Source organism: Dendropsophus ebraccatus, chromosome 5 (assembly GCF_027789765.1).
Source record: "Dendropsophus ebraccatus isolate aDenEbr1 chromosome 5, aDenEbr1.pat, whole genome shotgun sequence".
Taxonomy (NCBI): domain Eukaryota; kingdom Metazoa; phylum Chordata; class Amphibia; order Anura; family Hylidae; genus Dendropsophus; species Dendropsophus ebraccatus.
This window is the reverse complement of record NC_091458.1, coordinates 132,714,879-132,735,141: the sequence shown is the minus strand read 5'-3', so window position 1 is coordinate 132,735,141 and position 20,263 is coordinate 132,714,879. Positions and strand designations below refer to the sequence as shown.

General features: G+C 39.5%; 1 protein-coding gene across 1 annotated transcript in view; it reads right to left on the bottom strand.

Moving 5' to 3' along the window:
* The window catches only part of CSMD2 (CUB and Sushi multiple domains 2), a 325,249-nt gene that overhangs the window by 252,241 nt on the left and 52,745 nt on the right, over positions 1 to 20,263 (bottom strand). The window contains exons 3-5 of the mRNA XM_069972975.1: positions 19,697 to 19,809; positions 4,723 to 4,810; positions 1,712 to 1,836 (exon numbers count right to left, since the gene is read on the bottom strand). Coding sequence (XP_069829076.1) covers positions 1,712 to 1,836; positions 4,723 to 4,810; positions 19,697 to 19,809 — 326 coding nt within the window. The remainder of the gene's footprint in view (positions 1 to 1,711; positions 1,837 to 4,722; positions 4,811 to 19,696; positions 19,810 to 20,263) is intronic.

The window sequence follows — 20,263 nt, the reverse complement described above, 5'->3', positions numbered from 1 at the left end:
TGGGTGGTATTTTACCGATTAACGGCCATTACCACCGATAATAAAAGGCAAAGATCAGCCGTCATGCATGATGTTGGCTGATTGTTGTGTTTCCTCATTTTTCAAGATGTTGAAAGACAAATGACAATGATGGCAACGATCTGCAGCCCCTGCTTTGTGCAACAGGAGCGTCGACAGCAGGCGGGTGCCATCTCCAATCTGCTCTCCGGATGATCTAATGATTGTCCGGGCAGCCCCTCCAGCAGCTTCCTGCACCACATCCTCCCCCCCCCCCCCACACACACTTACCCGCTTGCTGTAGGCATGTGTAATAGCGCCAGAAGCAAGCGGGGAACAAGGAGCAAGCTAGCATTGACCTGAAAGTCCGCGCTTGCCTACTCCCACTGATCGCCCCATCTATGGCCAGTTCTTTATAAAAATACATTTTTCAGAGGCAAATTCTGAAACGGAGAACATAGCCTTATATTGCATCAATTGAGATCTTAACATTTAAAAGCTATCTTACTTGTAAAGTAATACATTTACTATTTGAGGTATGTTATTGGGTCTTAAGAATTAGTAGATAAAAAGAAAAAAAAAATCACATTATTGTTAGTTAAGTATCTGGATTAGTCCACTAGTACAGAGGACTGACTGCTGTCCATTTTAGCTCAAGGGACCACCAACAGCTATTTTATGGCACTGCAGCACTGGTGGGTGTCAGAATCATCTTGTCATATACAGTATGCTCTACTGCTCACAGCTGGTGATTCAACAAGAACACATACACTGTACATTACTTGCTTACATAGCGGCAAAAAAAGATGACCAACCTAGAAGTCTGAATGTGTGTGATTAAGCATTAACACTTTAAGTGCTTGGCATTTTGCAGGGTCTACATATAGCGCCAAGGGTTAAGGAACTAAAGCAGAGCCAGTCGGAAGAGAAAACTAATTAGCGTAACCTAACATAACCCAGAAGCTGGAATAAATCTATGGCATAGTCTCACTGGATTTGCACGAGTCTATCTTGAGCTCTCTGTATATAAGGACAGTACATTCCTGGAAATCATTAAGGAAGATGTGACCAATGCAGGTCAACAGCACAGAAAATGGCAAAGTATTTTTTCCCTTTAACTCTAACTAGTTTGTGCCATTCTATATGATTGAAGATAAATGTATTGCCCAATTAAAGATGGATGTATTGTACATCCTCATTTGTGTTTCACAAATTCTACGAATCACTAGGATTCATGGGGCTTTATAGTGAAAAAACTGTATGGGCTTCATAAATCCTAGTGTGTAAGGGGTAGTGTATGGGACGCTCTAAGCGCTGTTTGGGAAGGAGGGGGTTGGTCATGTCTCCGAGGCACTTTTAGATGCTCCTGGGAGTGCTCTGTCTTGGTACTCTTCGTTGCAGTTAATACCATAAGGGCAGGCCACTTCTGTCAGGGTTTTCCGGGCCCCCATCCTCCCCGGCCCAATAGCCATTGCATGGTCTGCCTCCATGGTAGCTACATCACAGGCTACGACATATGTAAACACAAAGTACCACTAAAGTGCCAAACTGGACACAACCACTAATCCTTGTAGTGCAAATGTTGTCTAACGGTTTGAAAGTGCATGCTCACATATGTCACAATTAAAAATAACATTGTCATTATAACAGTTATATCTGTGTATACTGTATATGTCAAATAACATCCATTGTAGGGCTACTGCCTTGCTGTTACCTCTGCAAATGGGTCGGTGATCGCTCCAAGCGGCAAACATGTCGCTCACTTTCATGCAAGTGATGCTTTTGGAACCCTGCAGATCATAACCATCATTGCACAGGAACTGGATGCTGGAGCCAAGCCTATCGGGAATAACACATGTGTAAAAGGATTGTGAAGGGAAGAGCTAATCCCACAAATTGGATGGCAACATTATAAAAGGACAGGCAATATGAACTTTGGAGATTCCACAATGTACGTTATGCCAAGCAGCTTGTTTCTTTTCTATACACATCTGATGATATGCAAGAGCGAAAGGTAAGGTTTCGATGAATGAGAAGAGCTAGAAGCAGTGCTTTTTTTTTATTGATTTTTTTTAACTTGCCCATGAATACTGTAACTATTATAGGAGGAAGTAGGTGTCACCTTCCATATGAAGATGATGCAGACACTAATCCCCGATAAATACATAGGAAAAAGAATAGAAGCACTCACACAAAACGTTGGAGAAAAAAAAGAAATACTCTTAGAAGGTAAACGCCATTCCAATATTTTTTTTTATTTACATCCCTCAATAAGCAGCAATGAGATTTTCTCTTGATGTGTTCCCCTTCTAATTCCCTAACCACATTAGTTCCTACCAACCACAACAGGGTTGAATTAACCCCTGCATTTGTAGGCTATTGATTTCCTGCTCCACCTGATAACATTCCAGGACCCAATCTTCTATGCTGAAGAGATGGTTGATAAATATCGACTCTTCTCTCCCTCTTTCTATAAAAACAGCATAATGTACAATATTGATATCTAGTATTTCCCAGCAGCTTCATGATTTATGGTATTATCACTGTCATTACAAATCTTCTAGATGATTCCGTAGCAAGGGAACTGAGAAATAGCATTGCAGTGTATCTCAAGCCCCATCTGTTGGCAGAATGTGTTCATTTTAATTAGAGCATTACATTTAGGGGGGAGGGTTACAGGGTTAGGATGTCAGAACAAGGCACCTCGATTATACACATCTAAGGGTGTCTGCAGGTTTTGTATTCATTTCATCTGTAGATTAGTTTACTGCTTTATTTTTATGAAAATATTTTTTTTAAATGGAAGATTTAGTGGAATTTAAAAAGTATCCAGACATAAAAGCGCTTTGATGTCTAATGCTCTGTGTATATGCTGCTATACTGGCATGGGATTCAGGGGGGTGCCATGAATTATAAACACAGAGGAACGTGGGAAGTAGATTACACAATAAAAATACCATGTGGTTCCTGAAACCTAAATGACTCTGCAAATAAATGTCAGATATGTGGAATAATAATAATAATAATAATAATAATAATAATAATAATAATAATAATAATAATAATTAGAGATGAGGGAACCTGGAGCATGCTCGAGTACATCCAAACCCGAACTTTCGCCATTTGATTAGCGGTGACTGCTGAAGTTGGATAAAGCCCTAAGGCTATGTGGAAATCATGGATATAGTCATTGGCTGTATCCATGTTTTCCAGACAACCTTAGAGCTTTATCCAAGTTCAGCAGCCCCAGCTAATCAAATATCGAATGTTCGGGTTCGGATGGACTCGAAGCCGAACCTGATTCGCTCATCTCTAATAATAATAATAATAATAATAATAATTATTATTATTGTTGTACAACATGCTCTTTGACCTTTATTACACTGCAGCAAAATGTCTCCAATTCATTGATATAAGACAAAAGGAATAATAGCAAACACTACAACAATAAAGCATTGACATTTAAAAGGGGTTACATTAAATTACACATCTCTTCCTTTAAATCTAAAATGTACAAATTATTGATGATCTTCATAAAATCAGCATATGCAAAACAGAATATGCCCATTACGATCTACATAGGCTTGCCGCCTCCTTTCTCCCCTTGCTCTATAGCTTCGGCTGCAAACCCCTGGAGTTTCACAGCTTGTGTGATATCTAAGGGTGACATCTTAACTTGTCATAACAGACACATATTTGCACATTTGATTACTGCCATTATAAACCTATACAAGTTAAAGGCTTGGAACAAAAGCTTGTTAATAGCAAACATAAGAAACATAATTTAAATAGAGAAAAAAATAGCTCTTTTTCCACTTTTAGGATTCTACTGTGCCCTGCGTTGATCACTCACTCTCAATTCATTGATAAAATCCATCTTAAAAAAGGTATAGATAAAAATGTTATCAAATCACTGAGAGATCACATTACAGCTGCTGCCCATAGAAATCTGTGGAGAATGGAGGAGGAAAAGGAAGAAGAGGAGGAAGAGGTAAAGGGGCGGGGGGGGGGGGGGGGGCATAAGGATGTGAAAAAAGGAAGCCAGGAAGGAGGATGAGACAGACACTGCTGATCAGCGCAGTGATCAATGCAGAAAGACAGTGGAAGGAAGGGGGGGGGAGTGATAACTGTAATAAGCTATTTTACAATGTTTCTTATATTTGCTTATGCTAGTGTTGAGTGAGCACTAAAATGCTTGAGTGCTGGTTACTTGAGTCAACGCTCGAATGCTCGACCTGAGTAATGAACCCCCTTAAAATAAATGGGATGCCGTTCAGCCGTTAGCTATTTAAGGTGTATGGCTCAGTCAGGCACCCCGATGCTTGATCGAGTATTATGCACAACTGAGCATCCTCATTCAACACTAGTGAGACACTACTAGAAGCATTTTAAGAAATGTTTCTAGATTGGGACCGGTATCACCAAAACAAGCCCATAGCTGCATAAGCAGTATTGATAACGCTATTGACAGATAGGTTTATAAATCTTTAATGCCCAGAATAAGGTAGCACCCGATAGAAAGCCATGGGCCTTTCCTTCACAATACAATTTTATGACATGCATAAACACAAGAGTTAAAGTCTGATTTTTTTTTACAGTAAGTACATTCCTGACCAATAAAAACATTTCAACTTGTCAAATGAAATGCTCACGTTAATATTGGAGAATCCATGAGCTGCGAAAAAAGAAACAATGAGTTAAGAAGCAGGAAAACAGCCATCTCACCTGAAATCAGAACCTATTCTTTTTCCATGTTCTGGAGTTCCTGGGTCGGGACACAAGTGGTGTCCTTGGTAAACACCCACCTGAGTTACTAAAATGCAAAAGAGAAAGCATACACAGAGAGGAATCACTCCACACACGGCTGACGGTAACAGCAACACTGCTGGATAATGTAATCACATAAGTATACAGTAACAAGCATTTTAGTGTTTCACAGGTTTCACTTACAAATAAGGTAATTGAATGAACATGATTTGCTCTCCAAACCCAAAAAACCCTCCCTCCCTCCTCCCCGTTGATGCAAGCACACGTTGCAATTTGGAAAATGCATTCTGTCACTTAGCAATTTTCGATTTCATAAATATCACTTAGCCTTTAAAAACGTTTTACGGTTTTACACATTACGAAAGAAGATCACCCCTTCAGCTCGGCAGGGTATGGTAAGAAGAACAGAAGAAGATTTGGCTCTACGGAGCTGGATAGATGCGTAGATTTGTTACATAGACTTAATGCATCGAGACCTCATAGTGGAAGGTCTTAATTTGGGATCTTTTCTCTCCAGTATCCTTGAGGAATATTTGATTGAGGAATCAATGGTAGGATTGAAAAGAGATTTTGAGGTAATTCCTTAAAGCTTGTAGATATGATGTTTTCCCTTACACATAGCCTTATGTTTAGAGATCAGATGTTTTCAACCAGTATAGAACACTAGAAACCTATTGGTAGCACACATTCACGCACACTCACACTCACAGACACTAACATCACCAGCGCAGTGGAAGGATAGAGCATGTGGATATGCATTCTGTATGTTTCCTTTTTTTGGAAACATTACCTGGAATATTTCCTAACAGCCGCATGGATAAGTTGTATGTTCCAAACTGTGAATGAATTCTAAGCAACAAGACACAAACTAGAATATATTATTACACTCAGTCTGTTCAATGTAAACTGAAATCCAAATACTGTATATCACCACATTTGTATGCCCTACATGCCAGGACTGAATGGAAAATGTTGTTACCCAGCCAACATTTGGTCACGGATGATTGCCTGGAAAACCCAATGGAAATATCCAAACATCCCCAAAGCACGTAAAAGCTGTGTTCAGGAACATTGGCATGAAAGTTATTCCATGCAGTATATACCACAGATGTTGCATACCAGCTTTCTCTACTAGCTTTGCATCCCCAACCGTCCTCCGTAGGTCATGTTGGTAATCAATTTAGACATTCTTGGTTTAATATCAGCATCAAAAATATGAAAACATTCAAGCAAGAAAGTCTTATCACAATGTCTACCCCTTGTTAGGTTATAACTGATCTCGGAGAGTAGATTGCATTTTTTGTAGACAGATAGACATACAGGTGTATTTACTGTATGCGTATCTCAACAAAAATGGAACATGCACTCCTTAAAATGAATTTTTAGAGAAAAAAAACTGCACGTTCAAATTTTGATCAATTTTAACAATACCATAGTTAAAATGAATGTAAAAGGACAGTGAATAGAAACAGAATAAATAACAAGGAAGAATGAGAACATTGCGAATGGATGTGATGTAGGTATGTGAAGCCGGGACACTGAATACATAGAAGAATGATGTAGTAAGTTGGAGTCTAAAAGAGATGTATGTGATAAAACGGAGCTAAGACGGCACACTGGGAGAAGAATGAGTGAAAATGGTTAGAGGTGGCTTGTCAGCGACGGTGAAGAATTGGTATACATAAACTTGTATAGCCTGCTGGCTACGTATAAGATCTAGGCTATGGTGACAAGAGCAATATTATAAGGATGAACACTATACGATGCCTATTCAATGGAAGGAATAAATGCTGTTCGGTAACGTAACAGTCACAGACATGCAATGGGTAAAGGGAAGCAATGCAAAATTCTCACGTAGACAAAATGAGCGGTGAATAGGACTACTTGATTATAGTGATATAGTTATTCAATAGTTTGTATTCTCTAGACATGTCCTACAGTATTCTATGAAATTATAAATTTCTACATTAATTACATCTGAATTTAAAGTTGTGATATTTCTATGTAGGGTCATAATAAAAAAATGTCCATGACATCCTGACCGGTCAATAAAAGGTAAGTCCCTGTAAATTAATCTGGGATATCGCCTGACTTTAGTTTGGAAGTAAAAAAAAAGAATTATATTAGGCAAACTACTGGAGTGGGTAATTGAAATGGGTTCCAAATAGAGATGAACGCAACTTGAGCATGTTTGAGTCTGACATTTGTTTGACATTTAAATACCGGTGGCTGAAGAAGTTGGGTGCAGCCCTAGGAAGTCCTGGAAAACATGTCCATGTTATTCAGGCAGCTTTAGGGCTGCATCCAACCTCTTCAGCCACCAGTATTCAAATGCTGAACGATCAGATTCGAGCATGCTCAAGTTGCGTGCAGCTCTAGTTCCAAACTTAAAGGTAGGAATTAAAAAAAAAAAAAAAAAAAAACACAACACAAGAACAATAGACCTTGGTGGAATCAAGATTAGGAAGAGAGGTTGAGGAAGAGGAGGAGGAGGAAAAACACTTAGTCCCACCGAAAAATGTTAGGAGACATAAAGACTGTAAGAACAGAAGATTAAAAGAAAAGTCATTTACGACAAAAATTACATGAGGTGGGCTGAAACAGCTTTCAAGTATTTCCAACCCTCACTTATGTTGATGATGAGGTGAAGAAATGATGAGTTAGTGTATTTCGTGTCACTGCAGATCAGGTCTCCTGACATTATCGTCTGTCATTTCGAAAGGAAACAGATTATCAGTAAATCTCTTTTGGCTTGAGTGGAAGCACAAATAGAATGGGTAAAACTAAAGTCCACAAAAAGACAGGGCAAGAGAGCATTTTAGTTTAAGACTGCATGCCAAAGCTACTAGCAAATCTAAGTGGAATGACTGATCGAATGGCATAATGCAATTTAACAAAGGAACAGTGCCCATTACTAGAAAAAGACAGACTCAAACAGCGCTCTGGATCAAATGCACTGTTATCCCATGACCCTGGTGGCACCTGATGCTAGAATATAAGTCCCTACCTATTCCTGTGAACTTCCATCAAGTTATCTCTTAAATTCCTGGGAGCCATCTACAATAACACAGAAACCGCATGAAACGTCCAATGAATGGGATGAGTACAACAATCACATCTTACTCTTGACCTTCGTCTCTTGTTAAAATATAGCAGCTACTATTTATTTCTGTATTCTAAAAAGATATCTACATACGAAAACTACTATATATGATCACACTACTGTCATGGCCTTCATTCCTAAACCATGACAGCTATGACATAATGACTGAACTTTTTTTTAATACGCATCTTGAGAGATGATGACGTCCAGCAGATTTTCATTTGCTTTCTGGTGTTTTTTTTTCTCCCTTTTTATATCGTGAAAATCAAAGCAGCACTTCAAGCTATTTTTTCTATCAAAAATACTGGGACCCCTGAAGAACTAAAACCAAAGTATAAACCAGGAACCAAAACCAAAGTTTGATGGCTTACATTTATTTATACACTACTTTGACTAAAGGCTCTGTTACACTTAATCATTATCGGCCCTACTTGGCCAATAACCAACCGTTCAGGCTGATAATCATTTAGTGTAATAGCGCATGTTGACAATGACATGCACATTGCCAGCTGATTATGGTCTTTCAACATGCACAATGGTCACTATTATGTCAGCGATAGTCTGCGGCTCATCGCTCCAAGCAACAGGAGCAACAGCAGTAGACCGCCAATGGGCCACCCGAACAATCGAAGAATCATTCGGATGGCCCCTCCTGCTCCTCCCCACTAGTTGTCTATGTGTAATATCACAGGCACAGGCCATTACAAAAAATTACTATTAGCCCATCAACCAGCTGACGAACAAGCAAATGCTTGTTTGTCAGCTGATCGCATTGTTTCACCAGTATTAAATAAAAAAGATTGTTCATTGGCCACACATTTCCCTGTGCAAACAGGGGATGTAGGGTCAACAAAAATGAAAGTGAAAAGACGCATGATCGATCTAGCGATCGGTCCCAGCACTGCATGCGACATGGTCAAGCCATGTGCACGCTCTTTGAACGAGCACTTATGAATGACACTCCATCATCAGTGCTCTCAAACCTGCTACAGCTAGGACATCTAAAGGACCTAATTCTACTGTTGTGTGGAGTAAACACATTTTAGTAAATGTGTTGGAGACAAAGCCTATATAAATATATTGTGTAAAATAATGACCTACAGTACGAATCCTTTGATGGAAAGAAGTAAAGCATTGACATGACATGTCAACATTTATTGCAAGGAAATAACATTGATATCAGACGTTAGAAGCATTCTATGCATGCCATGCCATTGGTTTATAGAATTTATATTATTATTTTTTATTTGTGTATTATTTTAGTTTTTTTTTTACCCGATTTTATTCTTCAGTGTTTATGCACACATGGGAGTTAATACTAAGTTGCATACAGTATATATTGGTCAGGATATTTTCAGCCTTTTCGATCAGGATTCGTGTTACATGCCACCAATATTTGACTGTATTTAAAGGAGGCTCGCCTAATTATTTGATTGGGAATTCTAAGTCTACAAATTGTGAAAACATTTTCTATCCAATGCCATATACTGTACTTTTCAGTCAGGTTTGAAAAGCAACATAATCTTGGATATCAAACACATTTAAGTCTTGGTTTGTGACATGGGACCACCAAGCAGATAATACATCGGACTAATTAATAAATAACTTGCTAAAAATTCAGTATCTGAGACAAAAAAGGGGCAGCTTTCAGTCTCAGAAAAAAAAAAAAAAAAAAAGTGGAGGGAGAGAAAAAAGAGAAGCTGGAAGCATCCGTCAGGTGCTGCCGTGTTGTCATGGCAACTGGTCCAGGATACAGTGGTGCATATTCACGGGGGTGAGTCTCTTTGGCACCTCTCTCCCATCCATCACTCAAAGGGTTAACCCTTAACTAACCAACTCCCGAGCCATTCATTAGAAACAAGTGCAGCCTTTGAGGATAAAAAAAAATGTGCTGAACAAATATTTGTTTCTAGCAGAAGAATTCACACAGCGGATGTAAGCGCTTTTAGGAGCTTTACATCGTTCCTTATAGATCAAGCATTGTAAAACCTGTGGCTTTCAGGGATTGTCCAGACTGATGGACTGATTGTCCAGATATGATATTAACAACAGCAGTAATCCCTAGAGAATGAGATGCATTAGAAATATGCAATTTTTTCTATACATACTTAGTATGAGATCTAGAATATTCTATGACACCTAGCAAAGGCTTTTGTGCTGTTTGGATCATGTGCCGCTAGCGCCATCTTAAAGGCCTTAACTCAAAGGAAAGACCTAACATTGTTTAAAGACCAGAAACTTTTAATGTTCCTCCACCTAGCAACTCACCTAGCGCTGTAGCAAATGGAAAATCTAAGGGATTTGCGGCTGACCTTTCCTACATAAGACATACGAACAAAGCACAATGTCCTTTACACAGGGATATCTCTGGTTTTACTCAACCCAACAATATTATGTGAGCTGACCAGGACAAAGAATTAAAAGCTCCGAGAGAGCAGGTGCAGGCAAAGGCGTGAAAATCTTATGTACACATGAAACAAAGGAAAAGAGCGCATGTTGGTACACCACTGACGCCAACTCAGAGAACTTATTTACATGCTGTCCTAAGGGCGTCCAGTCCAACGATGGATGTTTAAACAGCATTTGTCTTTTTAGCTATCGCTAAAATCAACCTTCTCGCACCAGGCGCACATGAGGAGTTCAAGAAAAATGTGTGTACAGACATATAATGGTAGTAAACCTTAAGAATTGTATGCGACCTTCGATAATCTTTAAGTCCAAGACGAGTTTTATTATCCGGGTGGATCTTTTAGATAATGTTTACCTTCTTCAGACCTCAATATTGAACATGGAAACGTGATTTCCACAAATAAAAAAGAAACTTTGAATTTTTTTCTGTTTCTTTGAGCGTCAATCTTATGATTTTAGCAGCTATAGTTTTATGTTTAATTATAGGGTCTGTTATCCTCTACTGATAAATTGGTGTTTAGAATAGACTATGGTGATATCTGTTGTCCTCTTTGTTTAAGGGAAAACAAGGCAATGTTAAAGCATCCCACTCCCACAGTAATGAGTCTATGTGCGGTGAAAGGAGAGCCATCAATCCACTTTTGAGTATGCAGGAGGTATGGGCTGGAAATGGCAATGCATGAAGATGTAGGAAATGCTATTAAACACTTACACACTGATGTCTTCTGGTTGCTGTCCTTGTTGGGGAGAAGCTTGACTCCTCTGGATTTCATCTCCATTTGTTTTTTCACTAGAAGAAATAATAATAATAAAAAAAAAATCCTAAGTGAGCCAATGCTAAAATCTATGGGCTTCATTTAATAACAATGCGTCAATTTTAAGCAGTTATGCTGTCGGTTGGGTCAGTTTTTTTGCATAAAAGTCATTAACATGGCGCAAGCCCTTAGTAAATCTGGGAGGATTTTCACTGGACAAAACTAAAACCCGGCAATCCCGCCACTCTAAAAGTGGCTGGTTTTAAGAATAGAAAACCAGAAAAAAAAAAAAAATTATGGTTTGCTTAATAAATCTGTCAGTTGTGGTGGGACTCACCCACGGCACACCTACTTGACGGGTTTTTGGACAAAAAATGACAGGTTTGTCAGTTTTTTTTGTGGGGTTGTGTTGCGCACCTTTAGTACACATGCCCGAACACTAAACCGACAGGGAAAATGGACAAAAACCAGGCCATTTACTGACGGAAAAATGTTAGTAAATCAGGGTTTTAAAAGATGTTTTCCAGCATAGCAGATTAAAGGCATATCTTTATGATAAGATCCTCAATATCAGACTGGTGGCGGGGAGGGTGGGGGGTTCCATCTGACTGGTGGGCGTATGAGAGAAAAAATGATGAAAAATTTCCTTGTGTTATTCTGTTTAATACAATAAAATGTGTGCAAGGTGTAGATGGACTCTCTCCTGGATGCCCCTTAGGCTTGGTGCTTGTCGCCCCATAGGTAGGAGTAGTTTGGGGTGATGGCTGCTGGCTGGATACTTCATAAACAGGTATGCTCCCACTGGAGGGAGTCCAAGTAAAGTCAGAAGAAGAAACAGAAACACAAAGTCGGGTCCAGGTGCTGCCAAATAATTCCCCACAAATTGCTTTTTATGTTGTATCCAACTTGTTTGTGAAGATATCTTTAGCAGTGCCAGGACTTGACTTCATGTACTTTCTTCTTTTTCTTCCTCTGATCTGACTGGTGGGTCCTTGGAGATCCAGGGACCACAGGGTCCCCTTTATTGTTTACCAGGCACAGAGCTGTGCAATTAGTAATAGATATATTGAGTACCATATCTCCTTGTGGTCTCATTTAAATGCACAGCTGCTAGCAAATGTAGGACGTTGTGTCCAGTAAACAATGATGAGAACACAACATGTACTGAAGAACAGCACTCATACGCCAGCCGTGAGAAATGTCCCTCAAAGTACTTAATCAGGTTATTGTGATTGTAATTATCATCATTTTACAGCTCATAGTAAATGCTGATAATGGTTATATCATAAGGCATGTATAGCTTATAATTTTTTTTTTTAAGATTTTTCTTTGGTTTTTCAATTTGTCCTAAAATCCGAAAGCACACCTGTTGTTTCAGGTGTGTGTTGATGAAAAGCAGCACTATATCTGACCACCCTATGTTCATGTTTCTGTCATGTATTTTGGTCATGTATTTATTTATATGTTAAAAACAGTAAACAGTTCCACTCCTGATTTTGGTTGAAAAAAGACTGACCAAAATACTGACGGAAATACTATATGTAAACAGTTGAAATTAATGGTCATGCAACAATGGCCGTTATTTGCACCTATTTTTTATTGCAGCTGGCCCCATTCACTTGAATAGAACTGTGCTCCAGTTCCCCTGCACAATAGGTGGCTGGGTGCCGCTGTGCAGACAAAATATAATAAGTTATAAGTGCTGATCAGGGGTAGATTAATTGTACCCTGGAACCTGGGCTGTCATCCGACTTGGCCTCAGGTTCACCCAAAAGAGTGTATGATGATGTAGGTCGTTCGGATGGCCACGCAGAATAGGGTTTATGTCATCCCCAAGTACCCACTTAAAGGGAAACGCTGACCACAACAAAAAATCTGGTGCAAGCAAAGGGTTGGGGGGAACATAATAAAGAATGTATACTGTACTTACCTGTCCCTGTGCCTCCACAGAGCTGCTTCCCCAATCTCAGACTGCCGTTCTTACTCTTGCTCCTACCACGTCATGACCCAGGCTCAGGAATGCCCACTCAGCCAGTCATTGCCTGAGGCAGGACTCTGCTGAAGTCACTAACTGACTGCGCAGGTACTTTCTCCCAGGTTATGATGTGGAAGTACTGTAAGTTTGGCGTCTGTCAGAGAGATAATAACACAGCGTTGCAGGGGCACAGGGATGGGTAAGTATACATTCTTTATTATGTTTCCCCTACCCCCTAACTTCACCAGATTTTTGTTGTGGCTGAAGTTCTCCTTTAAGTGTCCCTGATTGGTGGAGTGTGGATTGGTCCACCACTCCAGATCTCCTATTGGCTGACTGGCCCCACCTTCACCAGAGTTGGTCACCAAGGAAACCTCACCACATGACTCTTGGATGTGCGGACAGCAAAGTTTTTCACACTAGTGACATACAAATACATTATGATTGGGTATTACCTATTTAATGGGAATGTTACCATGTCTATAAAATATTTTTATAGAGTCAACTGACTATGTGTACCCTAATCATGTATTCCTCACTGTCACAATATATACAGCATTTCTAAATGTTTCCGAAGTGTTGGTTGAAGAAACAAATCATTAGTGTTTCTAGTACTTTTATATTGTCCTGAAACACTAGAATAGACCCTGCACTCCCTACTGCTGATGTGTCCTAAATCCTTGCATCATTATATTTCTTCTTCACTGCCAACATATACAGCTTGGTCAGCACCTTCATACAAGTAGACAGATGCTAGTCTAGTGTGCCTGGCCATGCAGTATGCATACGAATACTAGTATAATGTTAGCTCCAAACAGTCCTGTGAAATCTGTCCCACGTAATTTACAGATATGTTTTATATTCAAAGGTACAGAAAACAAAGGCTTCATTTCTGGACCTGCAGTACACTGACTCACTGCCCGATAGACTTTTATACTGCGTATAGTGTTTACCTTGATACATTTCAAAATAGTGGCTGATCTTATAAAGATTTCCTCAGTTTTGGACAACTGTTTATCCAAATGGTCTCCAAATAGACATAATATAATTGTCCTTATCTCTACATTTATATTGTGGCTGCACCTGCACAGTAAGAAAAGTACTTCAATGTCTTGGATGACTTCCATTTTCTTAGGCTCTTAAAGACAGAAGCTTCCAACACACCTGGAAAGGTTTCTTTCCAAATTCTTCTTGGTATACAACCAGGTTGTAATGAGAAGTGCCTAATTTATTCTTAGAGAGTGTATATAGCTTTTCTTGCCCCTAGAAATGGGTCCTGGCAACATTCCTAGTTTACTAAATGCTGCTAGAAGATATCAAGGGCTTATTCCGATGTTCCGTGAAACACGGGACCTAAGGATGGGTAAGCCCTGTAGTGGATTCTATCCCTAGCCGGCATCATGTAGCTATATGATGCTGGGAGTGAGGAAAGTGTTTTTTTTTTTTTAAGTGGACTTGGATGCTGGTTGCTGGTTCAATGACAATTCATTCATGCATTGCAGAAAAAAATCTGTATTGTATTTGTACAGTTATTGTGGAGGACACAATGTTTGTGCAGATACAATGCAGATTGTTTCTGCAGGGGAGTATGGCAGTTGCGACCGAGGTGTTTGCTAGGGAGAAGGTGCAGTTTTGCCCCGCTTGCCCGATGGGTGGGCAGGGGGGCTTGGGGGTTGGGGGGGCACGGCAAGGCAGGGAGGAGGCGTGGGAGTAGGCTTAAATCATGATCCAAATCTACACCTGCTGAAAGTTAGGCGGGACCTAACTTAAGACTGTACACTGGTCTTGATAATTGCCACCCCCCTCCCCCCCCCCTGTTTATGTTGTGGATTCACTGTAGATTCATTTCAGATTCTCAATAGGCACTCCAAAATTTGTTATGCAATCTGGCAGTAACCTACATGTGGTCATAAACTGCATGTGGTCTGAACATACTGCAGGGCTTAGAATAGTAGGAGCATCATTTAATAATTACATTTCTTCTGAATGCAATGACACCTATGATATATATATATATATATATATATATTTTATACACCCCCACACACTTTTTTGGGGACAAAGGGCTTTATCGCAAAAGGTATAAAGATAATTTTTTACACCAAATTTTTTATTTTATTTTATAATTTTTTATTTTTATATTTTATTGTTCTAAAAAACATTTATTTTTACATTTATGTACCTTTATTTGTTTGCCCTTAAAGAGGACTTGAAACTGCAATCTCTGTTATACTACACTACATTATAGCCTGTGAAACCCAGCTTGTGTGATGATGAGGTTGTCTATGGGCTATGGGGGAGTTCCCTCCCTGTGTCGAACCTGTAAGTGTCTAACTACTGACCATAGCATCAACATGGTTGACTTGCAGAGACTGGCACCAATCTTGTCTTTGCGAAATGATCACAGCTGTGATTGACAGCCCGCTCCTGCCAGTGATCAGGTGGGCTCTGCCTTTAAACCCACCTGATTGCCAGGGCAAACAAATACATGCTGGAGCAGGAAGTGGTTAAATTCCCTTTTGATCCTTATTTCTCAGTTATCTAGTAATCTCTTCGGTACTTGAGTAAGCACAATGCTGCGATTACGCATAAAAAAAAAAAAAATAATTCTAATAGTAAACACACATTAGCAGCAGCGGCAGTCACTGACATTGAGAAGATATTAATGAAAATCCCAGGAAAGATGTGAAACATGATGGTTTGTGTCAGGCGTAAAATGAAGTTTTTGTTCCATTGCATAACGTTTTAGAGATAATTATCAAAAACACTGATAATGGGGAAAAAATGGCAGTGTCCTACTTTATTATAACATTAAATATGCAGAAGTGTTTGCACGTGGTGAGTCCTTGTGACTGTACCAGCACATTTTACTATTTAACGTGTAATCCATTTATCCCAGCCTTTAACAACAGAACCCCATGACCTCTTTGGTTGTTAATTTATTGTTATTACGCTTTAACAAGGCTGTGAAGTGGTAAAACGGTTAAAATTGTATCCTTTGTAGTGTGCTCTCTCTCTCTACAAGTCTTCTAAACACTGGAGGAACCTAAGAGGAAGCTCATTGTGCTTCGTTCCCACATCCAGTCGTCCGGTTAGTTTCTTACCGGTGGCCTTGTAGAAAACAGGAACCTATAAAGAATCCACCCTGTTGATCAGCCAATAAGATTTTCTAATGAGACTGCTGCGGGCTGCACAAACGCTCCGTGCCGGGAGACTCCCTGCAGCAGGATTTAATACCTTGAAAGCATAACAAGGGCTGAAAAATATATTAAAATCTGAATCATTACTGAAGTAAAGGACACACGGGGGACATTAGGAATGTTTCTGCGCAGATTGTTCTACCAGCGGCAATAAAGAAGAAAGGAATAATGTAGCTAAAAGACCCTACTAATTCTCACAAATGAAATCTTTCATTGATAATTGATGTGACAAATATTTTATCTCATTAAACAAAAAAATAAGACCAAAACAAATAAGTGATTTTGCATTACGCCCCCCCCCCTCCCCCAACCTTGGAAATGAGGCATTGGAATATATGCAGCTGAGAGCAATCTCCGCCATATGTGATTAGTAATATACACAAGTGTATAGTTCCATTTCTTCTGTAGAGCCTATACTGTATATAGCGCTGATCCTAACTCATATGCCTTCTGTATATGCACCTTACTATGGAATAAAAGGACTTGCCACAATAAAATCTCTTTTAGTATCCTTTTACCATTTTCATCGGGTCATTTTTAATAAATATAGGATTATTTGCTTTGGTCTAGTGGAATATTACCCAGTGGAATCTGCATAAAATACATGAGGTGTTTAAATGAATTTCCTATGAGCTTGTTTAATCCTGCTGTGATGTATTACGAGGATATAGATTTACATCATGGAGCGTGACAAATAGCTGGACAGCTAGCTCAGGATAGCTATGTAGATAATATGCTGTTTTAAACACTCAGCTATTACCTAGACAAAATGGATAGTTGTTCCCTGACTCTGCTATGGCTAGGTGCACACCATGCTTTACATTCAGCGGCACTGTTCGAAATGGTCTTGCCTAACATATTCATCCAGTTATGGGCTATGTTTCCACTTCGGGGACATAGCGGGGAAAGGCGTCTGTCTCCTTATAATCATGGTCGTGAATAATGGCTGTGAATTTAACCGCCTTTCTCTGCTATGTTCCCAAAGTGGGAATATAGCCATACAGTTATATGTCTACCAGTGGAAAACCTTCAGCCCAAAATAAATATAAAAATTTGCCCCGGAGATTGCGCTCCCCCCATAAAGGACTTTCAGGAATTCAAAAGATTAACTCAAACATAATTTATTATGTCCAATTATGGATTCCTGAAAGTTCTTTATGTGGGGAGCGCTATCTCCAGACAGTGTTGGACTAGCCCACCAGAGGACCGGAGGATCCCCCCCAGCTTTATAACCTGCACAAACACTGACTGACATGTTGTTTCTCACTGACTCTTCATTGGTGGGCCCCTAGGATCATTGCATCTGGTGGGTCCCAGATACCCCAGTCCGAAACTGTCTCCGGGTCAAATTTATTTTTGGCGGAAGCTTTTCCATTTGTATACTATCGATCATCTTTACAGGTATCTGAAATACACCCGTTTTAGATGGCTGCTGCACCCTTGGATGCTCTGGTGGTGTGAGGTACACACTTGAAACATGCGATAGTGGATTCCACAACCTCAATTTTCTTGCCCCACTTGACCCACTATCACGTTATTGTCCTACTAAAAGATTCTACTCTATGAGGCGCTATGCTTTTTTCTTTCTTTTTGTTTCTACCATATGTCTTCTAGTGAAATTTACTACATAGGGTATGTTCTTACTTCTGGAACATATCTGGGAAGGTGTCCATCTTGTAACACAGACAGCAACTAATAATGATCATGCCTGTCACGTTTGCCCGATATGTTTCCATAGCCATACTGTCTGGCATATGTTTCTTTTTGTCTTCAGTTCTAAGGAAATGTGAAATCCACCTCATTACATTTTTGGCTATGGCATCACCAACATATACTGCCCCAAGTATGCTGAAAGGACATACTTTTACAATTTGCTTACAGTCAGCTTATATATAAATAGATTTCCAGACCTGTTGCGTATTTATCTTAAAGGGAATGTGTCATCAGAAAATAACCTATTGTTTAAATCAAGTTTTTTGTAACACTATGTTACTATCTAAATTATAAAATATTTCTGAAAACAGAATAAAGTGCTGCGGAATATGTTGGTGCTATTTAAATAAAGTTATTATTATTGTTACATTTTCTACTGCTGTTATTATGGCAACTAAGCCTAACAACAGCATGACACTTCTTATTCTAAAGAGAAAACATTTCAGGAATCTCTTCCATATGATCACAAACAAGCAGGGCCAGCGTCAGCACAAGGCTTACCAGGGCAAGTGTCGGGGCCCACATCACCTCTAGATGCCGACAGAGGGAAAGGGGCCCGGTGCTCTAATGTTCAGCCTGCTCACTGTAGGGCAGGGTGAGGGGCTGAACATCAGAAGACACAGAAGAAGAAGCAGGACATGCAGAGAGAGAAAGAGAGAAAAGGGTGAAGGACCTGATCACATGACCCAAAGGTCCTTAACCTTACAGTGTGGAGAGAAGCCTGACAGAGAGGAAGAGGGAGAAGAACGATCTGTAAGTGCTGTGAGTCAATGTCTGTGTTAGTGTCAGTCAGTGTCTGTGTCAGTCAGTGTCAGTGAGTGAGTGTAAGTAATGTGTGTTTGTGTATGTTACTGGTGTTTTAAGTAATTGTGCATAGTGTTTGGATGATGGATGCAAAGTGAATGGATGAGGGGCCCACTGAGGCATGAGCCGACCCTGCAAACAGGACTTTGGTGACATAGATAAGAAGGGATCAGACCATTCACAATATGTGATGTCATATGTCTCCTCCTTACCTTATCTCATGTCATAGGTGACACAGCTTTCTTAAAAAACTGGTCCATATAAAGTTAAAAGTCAAAAGGGTCCCCTTCATGGGAATTACTGTAAAACATATGTTTAAATGATGTTAAAAGCAGCTCAGGCAAAGATGGCTGCCTCCTGTTGTACTAAAATTAAATTAAAAAGTTACAATCAAAAAATAAAACAGACTTGGGTGACACATTATAGTTAAAGGTACAACCATTGCTGCTCCGAGCCAGTAAATACATACAAAGTAGGATAATGCCTAATGGAAACCAGAATAAGTAGTGCTCAGTAGCCTTAGTGTTATTCATAGTCATACTGTATTATCTTTCACAGTGACTTATGTCTAGCTCACTGGGGCTTTGTTGATTGTAAAACCTATATATGTCTCCAGATAAGTATTGTGAAACAGTAATAAAAAAAATAAAAATAAAAAAAACTCAAATGATGAACAAAATTCACAGCATGTCAGTTCTGCCTTTCAGGATATCTATAGTTCTGTGAATAAATTTGCTGAGTTTGATAGGCTAAAAAAAACAGATACATGAATCATTTATATAGCATAAGTAAGGTTTACTGTGTATAACCAATACTGGATTGTGACATAGGAACAAAAATATAGCAAACAGAAACTGTTTACCGTGCTGGACTGGTTTCTTCGACCGATTCCACCAACACCTGGTGGAATCGGTGGGAGAGCTGGTTATAGATGACACTTGTATGGATCAAGTATACGGCTGTTAACACTCACCTTGGTATTGTGCACTGAAACCTTTCTGTCTATGATTACCATCAGATGTAAAGTGAATTCGTAGCCAGTTCTTGCTGCTGATGACTGGGGGAGGTAAATTTGATCCTGTAAACCTGAAAGAGAAAGACATGTTTTAAGGGATGAAGAATATATATTCATTGCTATGTATAGTCAGAACTAACATATTCTACTTTTCGAAAATAAAAGCTGGGACCTGATTGGATGTTATGAGCAGTTGCTTCACTTATTCCTTAAAAACAAAAGGGGGGGGGGGGGGATTGGATAAGTTGCATGCATATAAAAAGTGAGACAAAGATGACAGTCTATAAAAAAGAGCTTAAAGGAGAAGTCCGGCTAATTTTTTTTTTATATTAAAGAATTGTATTGTCCCCAAAAAGTTATACAAATCACCAATATACACTTATTACGGGAAATGCATATAAAGTGCCTTTTTCCCTGCGCTTACTACTGCATCAAGGCTTCACTTCCTGGATAACATGGTGATGTCACTTCCTGGATAACATGGTGATGTCACTTCCTGGATAAGATGGTGATGTCACGACCTGA